This window comes from Pseudochaenichthys georgianus, chromosome 9 (genome assembly GCF_902827115.2).
Source record: "Pseudochaenichthys georgianus chromosome 9, fPseGeo1.2, whole genome shotgun sequence".
Taxonomy (NCBI): Eukaryota; Metazoa; Chordata; class Actinopteri; order Perciformes; family Channichthyidae; genus Pseudochaenichthys; species Pseudochaenichthys georgianus.
In genome coordinates, this window is record NC_047511.1 from 21046810 (window position 1) to 21071356 (window position 24547).

At 41.3% G+C, this 24547-nt stretch overlaps 1 protein-coding gene across 1 annotated transcript; it reads right to left on the bottom strand.

Annotated features, from left to right (window-relative positions):
- Nucleotides 1-2832: 2832 nt before the first annotated feature.
- ndufs4 (NADH:ubiquinone oxidoreductase subunit S4) lies at nt 2833-24237 on the bottom strand. The gene is made up of 5 exons (XM_034091274.2): nt 24120-24237; nt 21130-21208; nt 4181-4350; nt 3977-4050; nt 2833-3038 (listed from the first exon to the last, which is right to left on the bottom strand). Exons 1-5 carry the CDS (start codon nt 24200-24202, stop codon nt 2935-2937), a joined length of 510 nt encoding a protein of 169 aa, XP_033947165.1. The 5' UTR covers nt 24203-24237; the 3' UTR covers nt 2833-2934.
- Nucleotides 24238-24547: the final 310 nt, after the last annotated feature.

Sequence of the window (24547 nt, forward strand, 5' to 3'; positions counted from 1 at the left end):
TTCTACAGATGAAAACATTTTATGGATTTTTTGTCAAAGCACTTCAGATATTCATTGCTATCGGGATGTTAAGAGCATTCCATGGAATATAACAAAAAGTGTATCTCGAGCCGGTTTCTGAAACTTACCTACCCCACCTTTAAAGTACCAAAATTAAAAGTACTAATTATTCAGATTGGTCAATTTCAGAATAATATGTTTAATAATTGATGCATTAAAGTGTTATCAAAGCTGGTAAAGGTGCAGCTGTTTTAATGACTTTGTATACTGCAGGGTATAACTAATGTCTTATGTTGTCTTCATCTTTAATTCAAATCTGCAAATTAACTAAAGGTACAAAATAATTGTAATGGAGTAGAAGTACTAGAAGAAATTGCAAATACTCAAGTAAAGTACAAGTATTACAATATTGTACTTAAAGGTAGGGTAGGTAAGAATGGAGAAACCAGCTCGAGTGCGCTAGAATTTGAAACCACGCAGCCGAAAAAAATCTGCTCCTTCCTTGAGATTTCCTTACAGAGCCCCTCCTCCAACACACACGAACGCCCACATGACCAATGAGGGCACGAGATAAGTTTGTGCACAGACGGAAGGCTGACAGACAGGTAGGCCATCCAGTTATTTTAGCCGGACCGGCTAAAAATAATTGGTCGTGCTTTTTACAGCGCCACGGCTTCCACAGATGATTTTTTTTAATGTATTTATTGTCAAAGCATGTAATTATATTCATTGCTATTGGGATGTTAAGAGCGTGTAAGTGTTTCTGAAGTGAATTACCTACCTTTAAGTACAGTAGCCGACTTGAGTAAAGCTATACCAAGGTATCGGCTTTACACGAAGGATTTGGTGTATCACGGTTGAAACCTTAATCTGATTTGATCGGGACTTGGTTATACTCTCAAATTAGTCTCATGTCAGTCATCCTCCTGAGCGTCTTTGTAGGATTCATGTAGCTCTTCCTGTTTGACGTTGCACACGTGAAACTACTCGTGGAAGTTTTCAATTGAAATATTATTATTTGTATCTAAAACTTCTCTTAGCAAGGACTTCAATGTGGATGATCCAATATAACTTTGATTTTGGAATAAAATGTCACAGTTTAAGATTGTTCAATGTGAGCAAAATAAAATAGTAAAATAGATCAAAACTATCTGTATGATGATGTAATTGTTGGGTGATTCACATAAACCCCTTAAGTGTGATGACACTGAACTCATGATTAAACTCAACTTGTTTGCATGGCCAGGCTATCAAACCATTAGCAGCCTACTGAGTTTGTTTAACACTTCAGGCCGATGTTTGTTTCGTCGACGGTTGCGTTGTCCTGATGGTTTGAACAATGCCACCGCGCCGCTCTCATCTCACATAGCCTACATTACGCTGCTTCTGGTCCAAGACGGGCGGAATGCTTTCAACTTTTATGATACAAAGTTGTGCCAAGAGCGTTTTTTCCCCGCTGCTTCTCTCCGAGGGGATTTCAAAGGGAATGGCTACACATGCTGTCATTCATTTCCTGCCTTTCAGATGGACCATTACACTCATAAGATCGGTGCGTCTGATGTGCCGAGTGACAGAACACAAATAAATAGCGAGCGCAAGTCTGTGAAAGATGTGCAATGCAGTGCGTTAATTAACGCATGGCTAAACCAATTAGGCGTCCATGATTGCTGTGTGAATATCAGTGCAGTCACGCAGTTTGGGACTGGGCGCAGAGTAACGCCACTGTTTACGGAACACAAAGAGCGTCAACAAGCGCTGGCACTGCCGAGCAGCACACAAATAATATGGATTTTTTATATTTAAAAGATTTCAACTTTATCTCAATAGGGAGAGAATCTTAGTTTAATATTTGTAGTTGATTATTGAAACATAAGTGTTTGAGGCAAATATTCAACAAGACTAAATCCCATTAACTTTCACTGAATGCAGGTTTGATACAAATATTTGAAAAAGGCTTTTTATTGAACAAATAATGTGAATCGGTAATGGTTTATATAGAAGAATATAAAAATATAAAAGATATATTATCTGGCGTTTCTGATTGGAAAATGGTGAACCTTTATATCCCATCACACCAATACAGCATCAAGTCTTTGATGGTATAATGTGGAGGTCAATACAAGTTCAACATTAATTGGGAAATATCTCAAAAATAATTTATTAACGTATTTACCAAGCTGAATACCAAACCTTTCTTGGTACTAACTTGTGACGATTTGTTTTTTGAATGTGTTACGTAAACTTTATTTTTATGGCTTGCTCTGTTGGTAAACAACACATTTTGAGTTCTTTTATTAACCTTTTTTTTTTTTTACTATTTTATGACATGTTCTCTAGTCTAGACCAACCATGATCAGATAGTTACTAAAAAAATAACAAGCAATATAATTGAAGTATTTGTTGTTTCACTCAAATGATACCAGATAAATCTAAATCACATGATGTCACTGGTCTCATCAAAATGCTAGTAATGGTTATATAAGATGCTAACTTTCAAAGCCCAGATGTTAATGTGCAAAGACATTTTTTTTGATTTATTTTCCAGAGTAAACTGTTCCAAGTCCCTCTTTAAATTCCAGTTATGCATCTCTCCGAACACTGAAACAATTCAGGTATCGGGATGGAAACAATCACTCACGCAGGAAAAAAGGCATTGCTTTTGGCCCCCAGTTATATTTATCCCAGTGTTTAAACGGGTTCTAATTGTAATAATATGTTCCCCTTTGTTCTGCTGTTGCACAACTCGACTCAGAACAAACACTTCATTAATCGGGGAGACTGCGTTAGGTAGTCGGTAATGAGGTGAATGTTTGAAGAATAAAGCCCACAATGTTTGGTTCACACACATATAATTAGGCTTTTATTGACAAGAATGATACAGGTCTGCTGCGGGACACTCGGGGGTCACGCCGACAACAGATGGGCGTCTTCAGTTTACTTGCCGGACCTCCGGGTCCTCTTGTCCCAGGAGTAGTTGGCTCCGTAGGACTTCACTCGGGGCTTTGCGCTCCTCTTCTCCGTTACATCGTAGCTCCAACCTGAAGCAACAACATCAGAGTAAGTGATGGGGGCGCGAGCGTCACGTATGTTCCCTTTGGATGAATTCCAAACACAATGAGGTGTTTTGTAGACATCAACAGGCTGTGTGTAGTCAGAAGTGCCCTAATCACTTTCATGGTGCAATAAACAGAGTACGCCAGTTCCCTTTGCTCAGTTTCAACAAACTCTCCCAGATGGTTCGGTTCTGACTCTTCTGAGTCAAAGTGAACTTTCTTTCCTGTTACCGGACAGGAAACCTCATCATGTGCGTTAACCTAAACTAACTCAGGATCATCTTGTTTGTCCGTCTAAAGTTTCTAATTTATGTTTCATTCCTTTTTTCTTTTGAGGCCCAGAGGTTGACATCAGAGGTATTTTAAGGTGCTGTTGTACTGCTATAATCATCACCTGATTACAGTCCGGGTTTGTAAGGAATAAGCTGTGACATTTTTTATTTAAAAAATGATATTGCCATTATCCTTAAGGTATGACGGCCCCTGATAAGTGCAGAGATGCTTAGCGTTATGCAAGATGCTGTAACGGACAGTTTCAGATTGAATCAAAGTGCACATTGATCTACATTCAATCGAGTTACTCCTGCACTCTCTCTGATGAAGTCAACGCACAACACTTTACTCTTATCAGCTTTACAATCCCTCTACTCACAACAGTAACTTAATACCACTCCTAATAGTACCACTATATGACTAATAGAGATATATTATCTCGTGTTTATTTGACTTTCACTGATTACGTTTTGGCAAAACTCCAAGGGATATTTGTGTGTATCATAACTCTGTAATGCAATTTATAAACTGAACTGATTTTCCATGATTTGCGGTGACATTGTATTAATGTTGTTTTATACAAAAAGGTGTGATTTAAATGTAAAGGTTTAAATGTTACATTTAATCTTGACACATCTTAAATGTTTTACCATTTTTCTCAGCGAAAGCGATGGCATCTTCCTTGGAGGAGAAGCTGAGCATCATGTTGGATAAGGGATCCGCACTGAAAGGCAAAACGAGATGTCAGACACAAGAGGTCACCTGATCAGAGGCACATATAGGACATTATTTATGTGAGGGGGTTTCTTATGCCCTGCAGATTGTAAAACCCCTTTATTTTCTGAGATCCTTACGTTGAGGACCAGCCCATCAGAGGGTTCTCCCAGCGCTCCCTGGTGTCAAAGTCCAGCTTCCACGTTTTGTTGTGGCTTCCCGACTGCATGGCTGTTTTGGCAGGAACAAAGATGTGAACCTTCCGTGTTTTGATGTGCTCCTCCGGGACCCCTGTCAGGGTGGTGATGTCCTGAGGGACAGAAACAAAGCACATCCAGCTGTGAGTCAGAGCGGATGTCACAATGAAGAACACCAGGAATTAAAATGATAACCTTCTATAAACACTGTAGATACCCTTACCCCCATACGTAGATCAGTTCCTAAAAAATAAGTGGGACCTCATTTGATCGCAATCCAATGTTACCAACCAGCTGAATGAAAACTATGTGATCTATTAGCCAGTCAAGAACAAATAATGAATAGTTATTACTAATAAAAATAGGTTTGAGTACATGATTTATTAATTATTCATCCATACAAGCCTTTTTAAAATGCAAACCAAGCAGTCTAAACAACATCGTTTCTTCAAAAACACACTGTGACTGATGTTTATTTATTTTAGGAACAGGTGTTCATGCAAGGATATATGTGCAACTGATGGTTGCGAAAGGTCGTCTGAAGGCAAGCTTGCAGGTGTTATTAAATAAAACTAAGTTCTGACAATGTGTGTTTACCGTCAGAATTATGGTGTTAGGAACAATTTCAGTTGTTATATAAAAAGTACTCCTATGTTTCCTATTTTTGTACTTCTCATCAATCTGTAGGGATTCATTTCAGAAAAATAATAAAACAGGAAAAATCCAAGGAATGAACGCTATTTATAGGTAACTTTTGCAATATAGATCTCTCCTGTGCTTTAAGCGTTTGCTCTGGTTTTAAAATGTTTGATATGTTACTTGTAGATGTCTAAGATTGGCTAAGGCAGGGGTCGGCAACCCGCGGCCCTTTAAGCCCTCTGCTCTGGCTCCCTTGAGTTTAGACAAAAATAAGAAGGAAATAAAATAAAAGTATTTGTAGGACTATTTATATTTTGTTGCATGGTTGAAAATGTTTCGTATCTTGTTTTTTGAGGTGATACTGTGACGCATAAATAAAAAACAAAACGGTTTTAATTAGGTCAACTAAAATATGCGTCACATCCTGCTCCGGTCCCGCGCGAGCGCCTTTTCTTGGAGGCGAATAACCTGACCCCCGGCTCGATGAGCGAACTATGGATAAATCAAAGAAAAGTACCGGAGGAACACAGGATTTAATTCTGCGTGGACAGAGTTGTATGCTTTCACAGCAAACGATGCTGGTTTACCGGTATGTTTGATATGTAGAGAGAAGTTGTCAACGGTGGTGCAACCTTTACGTATTGAGGAACAACAAGGGAGAGGAAGACAGCTGACGATCTTCAGTCATAATTCAATGGGGTATGTAATTTATTTCAGAAAACACTTTTTGTTATATTCCATGGAATGCTCTTAACGTCCCGATAGCAATGAATATATTAAATGCTTTGACAATAAATACATACACAAATTAATCTCTGGAAGCCGTAGCGCTGTAAAAAGCACGACCAATCATCTGAGCCGGCCCGGCTAAAATAACTGGATGGCCTACCTGTCTGTTAGCCTTCCATCTGTGCACAAACTTATCTCGTGCCCTCATTGGTCATGTGTGTGTTTGTGTGTGTTGGAGGAGGGACTCTGTAAGGAAATCTCAAGGAAGGAGTAGATTTTTTCCGGTTGTGTATTTTCAAATTCTAGCGCACTCGAGCTGGTTTCTCCATTCTTACCTACCCTACTGTTGAGATATAACATACAGACATGTATAGTGTATGACTCCATGTATTACTGTGTACCATATATTGTTTATGTAAGTAGCTGCGACTACTAACTGTGTTCATTGGTTAGGGCTGTACCACATGATTGTGATGTCACTACCTGGGGTATAAGACCATTGGAAGTGACACCCCTTCTCTCTGTCCTCAAGCCTCTTGAGATGTGTGCCTATAATAAATAACGCCATGATGAATGGCTAAATTGAACTGCTGAGATTATTCACCTTTCTGCTGCAGGAGACAAAAGGTTTAAATCTAAATCTGCTAACAGGTTATGGGCCCAGATGCGATGAATTATTCTACAGTTCGAAGCGCACGTGCGATAACAAGGCGAGAAGATTGCCTGTTAGCACGGTTAGCATAGGAGTAGCTAGTTAGGCACGTGTTAAGCTAGTTTAGCATCGGGAGAACCGAGGGAAGCTACTGAAGCTACAAACGAAAAAGCCATGGCGGATAGAACCACGAGGAAGAGCAAGTGGCCCACGTTTGACGGGAAAGCAGAAGAGTATGAGCTCTGGGAAGAGAGGATGCTGTGTTGCATGCACGGAGTGGGATTGAAGGAGACCATCCTTCGAGCACCCGCTGGAGAGCTGACCGCGGCACTGAGGGCTCAAGACGACAAGCTCAATGCTGACGCCTATTGTGAGTTAGCGCCGCTACTTGACAATACCAGTTTAGGCCTGATATTCAGAGACACGAAGGACAAGGGCCGAGAAAGTCTCAGAATATTAAGGGAGCACTATATTGGAAAAGGCAGACCCAGGATCGTCACCTTGTATATAACCTTGACTGTGCTGAAGAAAGCTGATAATGAGACGGTAACAGAGTACATTATCCGAGCTGAGCAGATCATTACGGCACTCAGGAGCGCGGGAGAAGCACAGAGTGAGGGACTAATGATGGCGATGGTTATGCGGGGATTACCCGAAAAAATACAAGCCGTTCTCTCCAATGGTGACACACGGTGACAGTGAAGTAACGTTGGGACAGTTCAAGGCGAAGTTGAGGAACTTCGAGGCCTCAGAAGATTCAGCCCCAGCCTCAGACGAGACGAGCGAGAGGGCGCTGAGGGTCCAAGCAGCAACAAAGAGAAAGCCCGCCTAACGATTCATCCCCGATGGCGGCGGTGAACACGTCGGCACATGTTGGCGATGCGGAGAGAAAGGCCATCGAAAAGATGACTGCAGAAAGAAGGTCTGGTGTAGCTTTTGTAAAAGCAAGGGGCACACAGACAAAGCGTGCATAAAGAAGGACCGCGGTGATGCCGCTCGGTGCGCGAGCATGCCAGGTGGTACCGGAGAAGCTGCGGGAGGAGGTGACTACACCCTCAAAGTGCGAGCTGAAGAGACCAGCCTACAGAGACAACAACTACAGACCCACAGAAAAGGATTGATCGTGGACACGGGAGCGTCGTCTCACATCATCAGCGATAAGAAGAAATTCAAGATTTTTGACAACACCTTCAAGCCGGAGAGACACAGCATGGAATTGCCAGACGGGAGGCGCACCTTCGGGGTGGCGCACGGCAGGGGAGAAGCAGAGATGTGTCTGATAGACAGCGAGGGACGACGGTGTAAAGTGACTGAGGAACGCACTATACATCCCATCGTACCCCCAAGAACTCTTTTCCGTGAAGTCTGCTACAGCTAACGGAGCCAAGGTTTTCTTCGACGAAGGTAAAGATGCTCTGATGTTACCGGATGGTACCAAGTTTGACATTTATGTATGTAAGAAAATGTACCATTTGCAAACAGAGTGTGATGTTGAAGATAAGTGTCATGTCAGCCATGACATCCAAACGTGGCATGAGATTATGGGTCACTGTAATTATGAGGATGTGTTAAAGCTGCAGGATGTAACTGTTGGTAAGCATATTAAGGGTACAAAGTGTAAGCCTGATAAAGATTGTACAGTATGCATAGAGGGAAAGTTTACCCAAACGAGAAACAGAGATCCGACCGATAAAGCAAACACACCACTTGAGTTGGTGAACGCTGATCTAGCTGGTCCAGTTAATAACGAGTCCATAAATGGCTTCAAGTATATGCACTCATTTACAGATGTGTGTACAGGGGCAGTGTTTGTTTATTGCCTGAAAGCGAAGAGTGATGCAGTTCAAGCCACTGAGAAGTATCTGGCAGATGTAGCTCCCTATGGGACGGTGAAATGCATTAGATCAGATAATGGGACTGAGTTCACTAGTAAGGAGTTTCAGGCACTATTGAGAAAGAACAAGATCAGACATGAGACGTCTTGTCCTTATTCCCCACATCAAAACGCGACAGCTGAAAGAGAAGGGCGCACTCTTTTTGAAATGGCCAGATGTATGCTTATTGACAGTGATCTGCCTAAAAACCTGTGGCACTATGCCATTCAGGAAGCAGCACATACCAGAAACCGGTGTTTTAATAAGCACACGGGCACTACGCCATATTCAGCACTGACAGGGAAGAAGTGTAACTTAGCTAGGATGCATACGTTTGGAGCAGTGTGCTATGCGTACCAGCAGGACAGGGGAAAATTAGATGCTACGTGTGAGAAAGGACGTTTTGTAGGGCATGACAAGGGAAGCCCCGCCTATCTAGTTTACTACCCCGACAAAGAGAAGGTTCAGAAGCACAGACTAGTAAAGTTTATCACCAGCACAACTTCTGATAGCGAGACTCAGAAACAGTGGTTAGAACAGGATTCGGAGGAAGACTGTGAAGAGGGAGTAAAGGCCCCACAGCCTAGTGTACTGAGCAAAGATGTACAAACTAACGCTCCACAGTCAGCACCAGAGGATGATGGCGAACAGCACCCTAGGGTTGCGTCACATGCCTCAGACAGTGGGAGATATCCCAGTAGGGAGCGCAAACCCCCAGAGTACTTGAGAGATTATACTCAGGAAGATAGTGATGAAGAGGATAAAACACTCACTAGTATAGATTATTGTTACAGAGCAGTTTGCGGTGTACCTCTGACCTTTAAAGAGGCCATGACATCGACCGAGTCAGAAAACTGGGGAAAAGCGATGGATGAGGAAATTAAGTCTCTAGAAGACAATCAGACTTTTACCCTGACAAAATTGCCTTGAGGGCAGGAAAACAGTGGGAGGTAAATGGGTCTATTCAGTTAAGGGAGACGTTGACGGACACGACAAGTACAAAGCTAGGTTCGTAGCGAAAGGATACAGTCAGAGGGCGGGGATAGATTACGGGAGACGTTCTCACCTTCAGCCAACCTGACAAGTGTACGTGTATTAATGCAGAAGGCAACCCAAGAGGATTTGATTTTACACCAGATGGATGTAAAGACGGCCTACCTGCATGCACCCATCGATCACGACATTGACATGGAACAACCTGAGGGTTATGTAAAAGAGGGAGAAAAGCTAGTGTGTAAGCTAGAGAAGTCAATTTACGGCCTGAAGCAGTCAGGGCGAAATTGGAATACGATGTTGCATGAATGCTTAACAGATGACAATTTTACACAGATCCCGGCAGACCACTGCGTGTACTCCAAGGAGTCTAAAGAGGGGAAAGTAATAATTGCTATCTGGGTCGATGATCTTATCATCCCTGCCAGCAACACCAAGATTTTAGAGAAAGTGAAAAACATGCTTTCCACAAAATTTAAAAGGATTTAGGGAGATTAAATCATTTTCTGGGCATGGATTTCAGTCAGTCTGACGGCTGTGTGAAAGTATCACAAAAGAGATACGTGGAAAAGATACTGGAACGTTTTGACATGCAGGAGTGTAGGGTAAGGGACACACCTTGTGACCAAAAGTTAGATTACACTGAAGATGCACCTAAAATGGTGGATGTGAAGAAATACAGAGAGGCTGTTGGCAGCCTAATTTATTTGACTACCTGTACACGTCCAGACCTATGTTTCGTGGTAAGCAAGTTATCACAATATTTTGCTGAACCGACAGATTGGGTTACAGTAAAACACGTGTTGCGTTATCTCAGGGGTACTGCAGACAACCAGCTTTGTTTCAGAAAGAGCAGCGAGAAACTAGGCCTACAGGCTTATAGTGACGCTGATTGGGCTGCAGATAAAACAGATAGATGCAGTATGACAGGGTATTGTGTGAGCATGAGTAAGGACAGCTCACTAGTCTCTTGGAAAACCAAGAAACAGCCTACAGTAGCGCTTTCCACATGTGAAGCTGAGTATATGGCTCTAGCTCTAACAATACAGCAGTGTATTTACTTGGAGCAGCTACTGGAAGGGATAGACACATACATGTATAAGAAAACAGTTGTAAACGAGGACAATAGCCCTTGCTAAAAATCCTGTGTGTAGAGAAAAGGTGTAAACACGTGGATATTAAGTACCACTTCATTAGGTCCACCATAAGGCAGGGTTGCAGATGTGATGACCAAGCCTGTATCCAAACTGAAGCTGAGGAAATTTGAAGGGATCATGTTTGGTGTTTAAAATGTGTTGAAGAAGCCCACATTTAAATCATTTGTACCATGTTTTTGTTTTGTTGATTAGATATGAACAGGTAAACAGTAAGCACATAATTCATAAGTGGGAGTGTTGAGATATAACATACAGACATGTATAGTGTATGACTCCATGTATTACTGTGTACCATATATTGTTTATGTAAGTAGCTGCGACTACTAACTGTGTTCATTGGTTAGGGCTGTACCACATGATTGTGATGTCACTACCTGGGGTATAGGACCGTTGGAAGTCACGCCCCTTCTCTCTGTCCTCAAGCCTCTTGAGATGTGTGCCTATAATAAATAACGCCGTGATGAATGGCTAAACTTGAACTGCTGAGATTATTCACCTTTCTGCTGCAGGAGACAAAAGGTTTAAGTCTAAATCTGCTAACACCTACCTTTAACTCTTTTTAGGGTGCAGCTATATGTTTTATTTATTTCAAAGTGGGCCCATTTTAATTATATTTTTTTTCCTTCAAATGTGCAGAGGACTCCCCAAGTGCCGTGTTTAATTTATTTTAAAGTAGGCCTGTGTATTCTTTTTAATTCTCCTTATAGGAGTTCTTTGTTTCTTATTAGAGGTTAACAGTTTTATATCATGTAATAAATAGCCTAATAAATGCAAAAAAACTGTAGTTTTTGTCTGATATAACAATAAATACAACTTTATAAGCTATCAAGCTATGAAATATGTTTTGCGGCTCCAGACAAAAAAATTGTTTTGGAAAAAGGAGCAAAATGGCTCTTTTGGTCAAAAAGGTTGCAGACCCCTGGGCTAAGGGAACAGTTCAGTAATTCACAATAGTGTTTGTGAGACTTTAATTGTGTGTAAATATCCGTATAACTGAAATAAAAAACGAGTATATACTATACTGGATTCAAAAGAAAAATATAATAACAGCCATCTTTACGCTGTTTGGCACCGAGGTGGCGGAAATGAATGCCTAATACTTGAGGTGATTTATTCCAGACCATCAGAAAGTAGGCCAGCGCAACAAGAGCAGGAGGAGGGGCCTCTGGGCGTACTAAATGCATATTCCTGAGCAACTGGAGCCCCTTCAAGCTCCTATCAAGGATCTGGTCCAATTCTTCAGGGAATTAGCAAACAAGCAATGGGAAGTCGGCGACAAAACACAGACGAACCTCCCAGCACGCAGCGCCAGCCACCCAAGACTGAGGGCTTTCCAGGGTGCTCTCCTTTCAATACAAGAATTTTGCACATTTCAATGGCCATTACAACTTCAAAGAATCAAATTTTCATCATTGTCTGTCATCTGCCAGTTGATTTGTAGAAAGGAGGTCGTTTTGCATGAACTTCACACAAAAGCCCGCCTTTCCTTTGGCAAAGGAGCTTCCAAAGGTATTTAAGCCTAGTAAATTACAGCTCCGACGGCTACTGCTCGTTTCAGCCAAACGTCTTTTGCCATGCTCAGAGGCAAGACCAGGCTGCACCTAATCATAAACAAGATCTGCACATTGAAAAGATTGTTAAAAATGAAAGGGAAAAGATGAACAAAGAGGAGGGGGAAAAAACTTCACAAGTGGTTGGTAATTATTTCCGGCTGCCCTATCTACTTAACCTTAACAATTCCTTCTTGTCACAGAGAGGAGGAAAACATGTTCCCTTCACCCAAAGGGGGCAACGGTGGAGGGTTCATGACACAATAACACACAGGACAGTGGGAGAGGGTTTTCTCCAGGCTGCAGCAGGTGATCAAAAATGTTTTTAACACATTGCATTTGGCAGGATATAAGTCGTTACTTTTAATTGACAATGTTCAAAAGATCTAGAACTTCCTGAGCGTTTTGGAGTGAAGACAAGAACCATTCAAATACTTTGTACACAGTGAACCATAACACACTTGGAGTTGTGAATTGAGGGGGAAAGAATTCATGTACAAAAAGTACCTTTTGAGTCGAGGTAAATCAAATTTGCAGAAACATTTAGCAGCTCTGTGGTCTGGGGTGTTCTGGGGGATAGATGCATGAAAATCCCTCTCCGAGACGCATTAGAAATGATGCCCTTGGGATTAGCAGGCCAGACTATGGTTACGCGTATATACGTTACATAAACCATAACTGACACATGAGGCCCATGTATGGTAAACTGGCGCAATAATTTGTCCAGATGTAGCAGACCTTAAATCACATCTTAGGCGTGGATGAGCACAAAAGGTCTTTCATGAATGACTGAGGATGTGTCAAAACAAAAGCTCGGCCATATCACTGAAAACACTCTGCTCATTATCTGGCATTGTTTGCAAAAATACGAGTCTAGACTTCTATGATATTTGCATGCATTACACTGAAAGCTAGCAGGGTTATCGGCATAACAGACTCACCCACAATACCCGGATTCACAAAGGGAATGATTGTGGCTGGAATGTGGTGTGTTCCCAGGAAGACTAGAGAGGGCCATCACAAAAGGAAAACCCACACGGTGGGCACTTTTTCTTCTGCCATGTACAGGAAGCAAAATGAGAACTATCAAGTTTGACACTATTCACAGGGCCTTCACGGGGCCCTACAATACCTGGCTGGGCAGGCAGAATGCCGGGCTTAAGAAAGGGGGGGAAAAGGCTGGCAAAGTCTCCGTCACGTGAAAGCGTGTCGATATTCCTGACACCTCCAGGCTACGTGCCAAATAAAGAGCATAGGGGCTTGTCGCTGTGGGGCCGCTGGCCCACCAGAATGCTGAGAGCTGGTCCCCCTAATGCTCCAACAGAGACCTGGGACGGAGGATTTCCCTGTAAACAACATTCAAAGTCCTCGATGAGTGGAGACAACTGAAGAAATAACGAGATATCAAAAAGTAAAGATAGTTTAAAGAAAGCTTTGTAGGCAAAGAGTTGCCTCAAAGTAAAAACTATTTTACAAAGTTTATTAAGATAAATGTGAATGAAACATCATGACCATCTTGTTATTACTCCTTTCATTTAAAGGAGTCCATTTTATTTGTTGTTTTACAAAAACAATCTCAGCGGACAAAGATTTGTACCTTAGTTTCAAAATAAATGTAATTGGCACAGGCATATAGCATCCTGTCTGTAACAGTCAATATAATGCTGAGCTAGTTTGCAATGATTAGGAAGCTTTTTCTAATTACACAATATTACCTATATATGAAATTACCAATTGCCAATCCCACGGGAGCACATCGATACTGTGAAGTTACTGTGCGGATATTCAAAGCTAGCAGTTACATCACTGCGTCCTGTCCACATTTTTTAAATTGGTAATATAGAGCATTGTGTCTCAGCATATTCCTGTTTTCTTTTTCTTTAGTAAGCCTAAAGGCGTAAAGAAAGAAACTCTTCGGCACTGCACTGGTCTTATAACGTCAGGGAAAACGCCGCCATTTGTTCTGCCATCGTGATGGCTGAAATGTTGGTGACGTTCATATAAAAAGAAACCTGCATTAAGGCACAATGGGCGATATCGAGGTGAGCAGAAATGATAAATGTCATGTCCAAAATCTTCTACAGTAGACTGATAAGAGTATTATGACAGGCCTCATAACATGCATGCAACTGTCTCAACTCTAAACCCTACCTATAAACTCTGATTGGCTCTTTCTCGGACCAGGAACAACTGTCAATGAGCAAAAACACTGGCGGCAAGCTTCCGGTAAAACCGTTTCCGTTTTACACTTCACCAAACTGTGTTCCAGCCTCCCAACTAAACGATGTACATGGCCGATTCAGAGGATCTGCAGGTGAGTGACCATATGTTCTGCAGCTGAAAGGTGGTGAGAAGATATCCCTCAAAAATGAAAACCAGACATCACTTTTGGATTTATGTTTGAGAAAACGGTAAAAGAATTCACATGATGTTTTTTAACCAGTCAATTTTAATGAAAATATCGATTGCATGCGGAGGATGGAAAGCGGTTCATACTGGGATACTGGGGGGTGTCTTGGGGTTTGACAGACCGTAGATGAGGTGAGTGTAAGGACCCTGTCTTCTGAACACACTACTGTACATTCACTTAGAGGAGTGAACAGTCCTGTCTCATTCGCTCTCAATCACCCGATACTTCCTTGGTGACTATTTAGAAAAAAAGGATCATTTCAAATCTAAAATAAACCACAAAAAGGAAATTCACATCTGTTCTTGCAATGATCCTAGCTTAATGATGATTAATTCTCCAATAAAATGGAGAAGCCAGATTGTGTGAGGCGGACATTAAACACCAAACACTCTCTGGGTCCAGCTTCTCAAATGTGAGGATTTGTTTCTTTAATATCGCTGGAAACTGAATATCTCTGGGCGTTTGACTCTTGGTCGGACAGACATTAAACAAATGTCACTATAGAGGATTCTACGTCCTTTCACAGTTTTCTGAACTTTCATTGACAAACCAAATAATCAATTAGTTGAAATATAATCTACAGATTGATCGATATAAATAGTCCTAATAAGTCCTTTAATCCTAGAGGATCAGCCCAGGTACACGGTATACATGTTCTAAACACATTGGTACTGGTGGTCCCATTTGTAAGACCTGTTAGGGTTTACAAATCCAAACGGAGGTACGGTTAGTATGTTCCTGTTAGTACAGTCACCAAACAGACAAACACGTAAACAAATAGAGGAAGTCTATGCATGGCCAGCTCAGACAAAACATTTGTAGCATCACTGCCACTTTGTTTTGGGTCACGGCGGACTTATTGACACAAGTACAGTGCCGCCTATCTTAGCACGAACACCCGTGTGCCAAAACTGCCTCTCTGCAGCCAGTAGGGGTCACAAGGTCAGCTGAGCTGAATCATGTTGAGTCAGCATGTGGTGAAAGCCCAAACACATCACCCTTAACCCCCCACTGTCCAGCCCACACCCAGACCGAGAGCCTCACTCATCAGCCTGCGCCGGTTCCCACCTTCAGACGTCTTTGAAGTGGAGAAAGCGTGCCAATTACGGATTGGACATAGGGGCGTCTCTATTAGAAACAAATATTATGTTGCTTCCGCACGAGTGGATCATCACTGGAGAACGAGAAGCAGCTGGCATGAGGGTCATCTCAAATCTCACATTACACATACCGGTGAGGAGCGGAGAGAGGGGGGGCATTTAAGAATATAAAGGATGCAGACACAAAGGTTTGTGGGTTGTACGGCATCTTAAAATACATCAGTTCAAATTTCTTTTTATGTGTAAAATGCTTTATTATATATATATATTTATTATCAAGCCACAATGCCAAACATTCTCAGGGTTCAGCTTATCAAATTGTATAGCATTGTGGACTTAATATTTGAGTTTCGGACTGTTAATCACAGAAAGAAAGCAAACTGAAGACTTCCCTTAGGCGCTGGGAACTCTGACGGGCATTTGACACCATTCATTTATTTATTTTAAAAAGGGTGATTAATCGTTCGGTCTTTAAAATGTCAGCAAATAACATAAAAGGATGAAGTGACGTCTTGTTTTGTCTGACCAATAGTCCAAAACTAAAAATGATAGAATATACAAGGCTGTACTAAAAATATCTTAAAAAGCAACTTAAACCGTTAACCCATTCTCAAAGTCGACCGCATGTTTTCTGACAATAAAATGATTACAAATCAAATAGACTTATTGTTTAAACTAGCACGGATACTGTGAAATAAAAAATGAATGTCAGATTTTTGCATTTTCTACCATAGAAATGTAAGGATAGCGTAAGACCTTAAACCTAGTTCTAGGTACACTTAGAAAAAGAGCTGCTAGCTTACAAAGAGCATGAACAAATGGAAGTGTAGGCAAACGGAAGTAGCAAAGCTTTTTTATCCGCTCTGCGAACACAACACTGAGCAGCTCGGCACTTCCTAAAACTACCCAGCGCTGACAGGACGGAGGAGTCCTCTTAAGAGGCTTAGTCTCTATGGAAGAGAGTGTAAATGAATGAAATACTATTTAGTGGATAATACATAATAAAGCCTCTTGTCTGGCACTCTTCAAGGACCAACATCCTCTGACCCACTACTCCAAACTTGAGCCGAGAGATTTTTCGCCGAAGCGCGCCGTATGAGAGGGCAACCAGACAAAACAGACACTTAAGTTGTCTATGTGGGAAGGAGGGAGGGAGGGTGGGAGGGAGGGAGGGGGGTGGTGAATGTGGTCTGCTCCACTGTAGGTCACTCTGTGTCTGAGGCTAGACAGGCTTAGAGAATATACACCCCTGTACTGCAGACTTAAACTGCTTGTGCTAAATATATCCTCATAGTTGGGATAGCTGGATTTTTATTGTGGATCCGTCGTCCTTGTTCAACACGCTTATGTTCCTGCCATGGCCAAAGGTGAAAGCAAATACCTGCCTGAGGTCCTTTTGGTTGAGGCTGACACTCTGAAAACATGTTCAATTCTGCAGGAAAGTGGGTTCTCAAGTGTCCCACAGCAAACTGGCGTATCCGATTGAATAGCTCTAACAGAGAGGATGATGCGTTAACCACTCATTTCACTGACTTCTGTATCGGGGATTTTCTATCTTTGCATGATACATCTTGACTGACAGACTCAGGCTCCTTCAATCAGGTTCCAATTGAAGTCTTTCAAAACAACTAACAACGCCAACGCAATCAAACATCTTTGGTCCAGATGTGATGTTACTTGCCAAATCAGGCACTGGGCTCTAAATACGCAAGAAAGCAAAGATTTCAGATGAACAAAGTCAACATGCCGAGCATCAAATGGTCCTACCAGTTTAATACTCTCTTCCTCTCCCCCACCACCTCCCTCCTTCCCCCTCGAATCCCCGCTCTCTAATAACTGTCCTCCTCTGTCTCGTAAAACCCTAGTGCCTTTAGAGAACTCTATAACAAGGCTTCACAAGCGCTTTAAGGTGATGGTGTTGTCTTTATGTGGAGTGAGGGAGTGCACTTGGCTGACGCAGGGGTAGACGCTCAGACACTCCGCCATGAGTGGGAGATATTGTATTATCACATATCGAAGCAGCTGCTGAGGTTAGAACCGCAGTTGTTTCTGCAAAAGGCCAGAGAGTGGAGCGAGGCCGGTCTCTAATTGAAGCAGGTCACAGACATTCCGTGTTAAGCCGTGTATCAGTGGCCCGCCAGCCGGACCCTCGGAGCTGCCCAGCATGCTTAATCAAACAGTGATTACACACAAAAGCAGGTCCGTATGGGCTCCGTAGGGAACAGCTCTGGGCACTGCAGCGCCATCACGCAGGTCTTTTCATTTGGGATCATTTCTGAAGTGCCGACAATGAATTCAAAGTTTTGCTTCATTTCATCTGCTGTTTACGGTCCTAGTAATTCATGATTTGTTTCTGAAGTCCATGGTGACGTCAATTTCACACAGAACTAAAAATATACTTTATTATTATTATAAAGAACAATAGCAGCAAATCCCCACACTCTGAAGCCAAGCTTATGTTTGAACTATTCATTTGATCCGGAGTGTTAATGAACTTGTTTGTCATCCTGCCAATATCTCATGGTTTTATTCCTGAAATAATGTTCACTAGCTTGTTTCTCTTGTCCGTCTCTCAGACAGGTACGAAGGGCTGGAGCGTTATTGCTCCACAGCTGCTAGCCACGCCTGAAAACAACCCTGATTGGAGCTGAGAAAGTGAACCAAAGCAGGAATACCAAAACAATGAGTTAAAAGAAGACTCTCTGGGTATATCATCAGTACAACCAACATAGTCATTGTGTCCAGTTTAAAGCCACTTTATTTTATTATTTATTTTATTATTTTTTTATTATTTTAACAGTTGTCCTTATTATTTTCCTGCAGCTTCCAGTACAAGTGTTCACAAATGCAGTAAAGAAAATGTGTTCTGGATTAGTTCACATGTTTGACCTGCAGGAGAGTCTAGCCTAAATGTACCTGTAATAGAGAGGGCCAAAAAAACTGTCGGGACGCAAGTTCCTGCAAGGTTTGCCTTTTTTGGGAAAGACGAGAACTAAGGACAAGATAATGAGTGTCACGCAAACATTCGGACAGAGTCTTTGGAGTGATTTCAAAGTATCGTTAACCCAGGCCAAAATGCAACCTCATCATCTAAATGAGGTTATTCAGAAATGTTCACTATATAACACGCGGTACACCACATTCTCCTCGGGCCGCTCGAGAGGGACAGCGTGCGAACCCAGCATAACCTCGCTGTGGATCGAGACCTTTGTTTGATTGGTCGAACCAGAACGCAATTTACACTTATTGACCGCATGATGAATGACTAGCGTGCTGACATGTGCTGAATGCCCAAAAGGGAGAGTGCTCTCATTGCCCTCTCCCATGTGAGATGGAGACCACTGTACTGTAAACAGCTGAGGGCCTCTCTTCTCGGCCTGTCTGGGTGAGCATTAGAGAACTTCCCGCCAGCAACAGCACGCCACAAAGGAACCTCTGTGGCCCACAACACTGAAGTGGCCACTGTCTTTTTCCGTGAGTCTCAGGGTGTCTCACAAACTTTTTTCCATGCAAGCTTCTTTTCTTTCACCCCCTCCCCATTTTTAGAGGCCCTTTTTTTCCTCTCCTCTGCTGTTCCTCTCACTGGCCCCTACTGAGAGGACAGAGACAGACACTCCGCCCAGCCAAAGGTTTGTCTGCCAGTATGGTCAGCTTTGGTCTGGAACAAAAGCACACTGACGCTGCCCACACACAGCAACCCCCCCCCCAAAAAAACAGGTCCACAACAGACTCCCACATTCTCCCCAAACTCCGTCTTTCGCCGTTATCTCCCATCTCTTTCGTCTTTAATTGAGAAAGCATTCACTTCAAAAGATCCTTATTTTTGCACATTGCTCACCTTGGCCAGTTCCAATGCATGCTCATTAAATATGAAGCTTCAAAGGAGCCGTCCCACATAATTCATATAAAAAGTAATACTGACTTAGTCTCCTGGTGACCAGTAAACTAGCTTTAATTACACTTTTTTAATTCAAACCTAATCTCAGAGTGCTTTTGGAGCACCCCGGTGTGCCCAAGTAATTCCAGTTGACAATACCACTGCGTTCAGGAAACCATGAAACAAAGCCACTGATGTATTCTCCAACTGCTGGGTAAATGGACAGAACATGCAGCAGTCTGCTTCTCCAGTTACTTTTATAAAAATCATGTTCATGGGGGTGATTTCTCCCCGAATTGTTTTGGAAAAATATGATTTCTTGGCCATATTTCGCTGCAGCAATTGACATTCATTTTGTCATTCATTTAACAATACATTTTTTTTAAAGAGCCCAACATTATGTCTTCAAGTTGCTTGTTTTATCTGATCAACAGTCCAAAACCAAAAATATTCAGTTTATAATCAAAGATAATGTAGAATATAAGGAAACCAGTGAGACTTGGAATTGTTGCTCGATAAAAGGACTGAAACTATGAATTAGATAGTAAACTTCCATCCAATCAAAGGACACAGAAAGCTTCTCTTTGGCTTTATGTAGTCTGTCTGTTAGGGGTGTAACGGTTCACAAACATTTCGGTTCGGTACGTACCTCGGTTTTTAGGTCACGGTTCGGTACGTTTTCGGTACAGCAGAAAAGATCACAAAACATAAAATATTTCTTGTTTTTTTTTTAATTATTATTAAACTGTGAATAATGTATTCACTCAAATAAATACAAAATATAATAAAATAATCATTGAAGGTGGGGTAGGTAAGTTTCAGAAACCGGCTCGAGATACACTTTTTGTTATATTCCATGGAATGCTCTTAACATCCCGATAGCAATGAATATCTTAAGTGCTTTGACAACAAATACATAAGAAAATGTCATCTGTGGAAGCCGTAGTACTGTAGAAAGTACAACTTGCTCGCTCTATGACGCGTTGAACCCAATGTGAGCAAATTACTCTGAAAGCTGCGACACAGCGCCTGAGATTACTTCCAAAAAGTTGTTCACGTTCTCAATTTGTTATGTTTAACGTTATATTCGTTCGGTACACACATGTACCGAACCGAAGGGCCCGTACCGAATAATTTCGGTACGGGTACGTATACCGTTACACCCCTACTGTCTGTTTAATGTGTTTGGTACCCTTTCTTTTCAGACAGCCTCATTAAATGTATTGATAATTGGGAGGGTAACGTATTTTCAATGGATGATAAAGCCTCTGTTTTCATCTCATGTTATTTTGTGTTTATTATTTTTAATTTGTTTGAACTGTTTTGGTAGGTACCATAGATTCCCAGCCTCATTAATATGTTCCTCTATTCTTTATTGACCACTGTCTCTCGAGTACATAGTTTACATTTGCACATACTTTAAGTTAAAATACATAAACTGAGATGTGATTTAAATGGCTCGTGTATGCCTAATAATATAGATGGGGTGTTCATATTATTAGAAAACAATAACCTCAATAAGACCTCTACATTGTGACCTGACTATAAATAAATGTACTGTATATTAACTGGTGGTCTTGGCAACCAAATAAACAAATAAAGCTGTTCTGAATTTCATTGGCATCAAAGATTGTCACATAAACTAAAACATATTAAGTAAACTACTCAGTGGAGTCTCTTGTTCAATAAACAGTGAAGAGAGGAAAAATGTTGCGAGCGCACACAGGACTACCAATGATATTATTTTGCCCTTACCATCACAGCGTTACAAAGCCCTACTGTCCAATACAAACTCATTTTGGCAGCAGATAAGGAGAGTTTTTTAAACAATATTCCAAGAAGGTAATTGGACGACAGTAGACCAGACAAACATCAATTTGTGTGTCACGCTGGCCACGGAGGGATCCTTACCAATTTCTCATCAACGGTAATAAGCTGCGTGTCTTGTCCTGGTTTCTCTGCCAGCCTGGATGTTGATGTGCTTGTAGACCTGAAACCCATTAGATGAACATTACACGCAAAGCACAAACTGCCAAAGGAAGACAAGTAACAAAGAATGAAATGACACAAACAAGTTGCACTGGGCAATCACTGACTATCTTGGAGGAAGCGGTGGGGAGAGGACGGTGAAAAGGAAGCGACAAGGAGGGATTCCCCCCCGGCACCTATTAGTTCTGTCTGGTGAATCTCTGGCAGGCTCCTGCTCTCGTCCTAATGACAGGACGGGCTTAATGCTGGCTGTGTCGAGTGTCAGGCGAGGACTGTGTAGCTCTTTGTCATTATGTGCGGCCGCGTACTGTCGCAAAACAGCAATGTGCCATCAGGCTCCACCAGGGAACGCACATATTCCACATTATGCCCTGATAATCTCCTCTTTTTCCCTTTAAAAAAAATGTAAATCACTTACACTTAGAATTCCAAGTTCATTATCTCATGTTCAAATTAAAATATAAAAAACTAAAAGCATGGACTGCATTGTGTCTAATTACACTATGGTTTCTGGGGGAGTTACTGTCGTACATACCGTTTTCTTTAAATATATACTCTGTTCCTTAAAAGGTGGGGTAGGTAAGTTTGAGAAACCGGCTCGAGATACACTTTTTGTTATATTCCATGGAATGCTCTTAACATCCCGATAGCAATGAATATCTGAAGTGCTTTGACAAAAAATCCATGCAAAAAATGTCACCAGTGGCAGCCGTAATACTGTAAAAATCACGTCCAATCATCTGAGCCGGCCTGGCTAAAATAACTGGATGGCCCACCTGCCTGTCAGCCTTCCATCTGTGCACAACCTTATCTCGTGCCCTCATTGGTCATGTGCGCGTTTGTGTGTGTTGGAGGAGGGGCTCTGTAAGGAAGTAGCACATTTGTTCCGGCTGTGTATTTTCAAATTCTAGTGCACTCGAGCTGGTTTCTCCAAAATTACCTACCCCACCTTTAAGTCATGGCTTGATTTAGGCCCAGTGTCAAAAATAGAAACATGTATAATGTATAAAATATAAATGTTATACAATGGTGAATTTAAAAAGAAAATAGGTTAAACTTAGTTTTTTTAAACATATGAAAATGAGTGCAAACATGCCACAAATGTGTTGGTTTCAGATTCATGGCATGATCAATTAAATGCTGTATATACTTTTAAACATGGGTCAAAAAGATTGGACTGATCAATTAAGTATGAAAATACTTCAAGTTGAATTAGTTTATACTCGACTCAACTCAAAATGGTCACCATTTGCATCTGTTTGTTCAAGTATTTGTTCAACTATCTGCCTTTTTCTAAAGTTGTTTAGTTTGTTGGCTATCTTTCCAACACACTGTCTTATTAAATAAAGGAATTTGTTTCTAGTCACCGTTATCTGTGACCTCACATTGAGGCAATGATATTAATTTAGAATTTGACAATTGAATTTTCACCTGAGATACTTGGTATTTATGGTTAACAAATTCAATGTAACGTGCTGTTTACTATTCAATGATGTTTGAAGGATCTTGTACAAGATTAAGTGAATGATCAATTAAAACAGCTTATGGGGCCATTGTGTGTATTTTGTGATTAGAAAGTCTCACTTTATTTAATTTAGCTGAAAACAAAACTTAAAAGCAATTAGAGTCTTCTTGCAACATGAACTGCATGACGCTTTAGTAAACTGAGTATGAAAATGTCTCTGCATTATCTTGTTTATTTGTGGAACCTCTGTCCCTGACAGAGAGCCACTTGGAGCTTAACAAATTGAAAAACTAAATCGTTTTTAAAAGAACTTTTAAAAAAATGACCATTTGGGAGAGACAGACTTTCTCAAATGGAGGTAGATTTGAGATGATACCCCCTGATGTCTGCCAGGCCACATGCTTAGAGTTGGGATACTTATTTTGGAGTAACGCCCGATGTGTGGACGGCAATACAATCAATGTGGAAATGATAGTCCCGAACACATCGAATAACTGATTAACTCATTCGGATTGTAAAATTAGTCAAATTGTACTGAAAACAAGTTACTACTACTGCAGTTACCAACGTCATTTACTGCATCTGGTTACTGGGTATTGATGGTTGAATATATTGACTATTATGCAATGTAAGTGGGATTATAAAATTATAAAATATGAGTTCAGAAACGAAAAACACGTCCAGGATAAAGCATAAAGTAAAATAACAAATTAAACTGTAAACATGCAACCATTAAACGCAACCTTCTGCAGGATTGGTATGTGTGCAGTTGTCAAAATATTAAAGGTGCACACCGAAAGCAAACAATACATTTCCAGTTGTATTAAACCTTATTCAAATCTCATTGTTACCATTTGTTTATATCTGTCTATAAAAGCGTTGACTGACTGTCGTGTTGTTTTAATGCGAGTTGTGTTAGCATGTAGCCTCCAGTGAGCTCCCTGCACGGAGAGGTTAGCTGTCGTGATTCAGACAGTGATACTGACATCTCCGGTGAGGTTTGTTATTAAATAAAGTTTCTGTCTGATCGATTATTAATCATGGAATGCAGCTCATGTTGTGTGGAGCCGCGGGCGACTTTTAATCACGTTAGCTCTTAAACTGATTTCTAGCTATACTTACGGCTAATTAGCTGGCTAGCCGAGTGCTGTAAGGACACAGGATATCATTGACTATTGCTAACAGAGTAGTTACTTTAAAGACTACATATGCGAGCAAGTACGTCGTTAAAAACTCATAATGTGTCCAATGCAGGGCGATAACCTGGTACATACTTAATGGAAAGGCTTTATGCTTTAACGTTTGCTAGCTTAGAATGCCTGTGACCTGCCAAACACACGACTTCCTTTCGTTGTCTTTAGTCGATTTGGAGTTAAATGTTTCAGATTAAATTACTCATAGTAACCCGCGCGAATTTAATCATTATAAACAAACAATATTAAATTACCTGATGGGATTCAGGGCCAGTTTATAAGCTGCATTTAGCACAGATACACGTCCCAAGCAGAGACGTGACATTGAGGACGCCATGATTGTTGTCAACAATGACTTACGGAAACAGCAGAGGGACATACTGTGCGAGGAGCGCGTGGCCGAGACAGCTGCTGGAAAAGAGATGGAGAGCTGATGTCAGCGGCTAAAATTGCTTTTCATTTACAGCGAGACATGTCCAGACATATCCAGCGTCTATTTACGCTGCGGATGTGTGTTTCATACCGCAAAAACGATTAGGATGGTGTGAATGGAAAGAAACTCATCACATTAACCCCTTGTTTCATACTCCTAAAAAAAAATAACTTCCCTCTTTTTGTTATTTACTTGCGTTTATTGCTTGACAGGATGAACATTGGATTAAAACGTTTAATTGGCTTAACG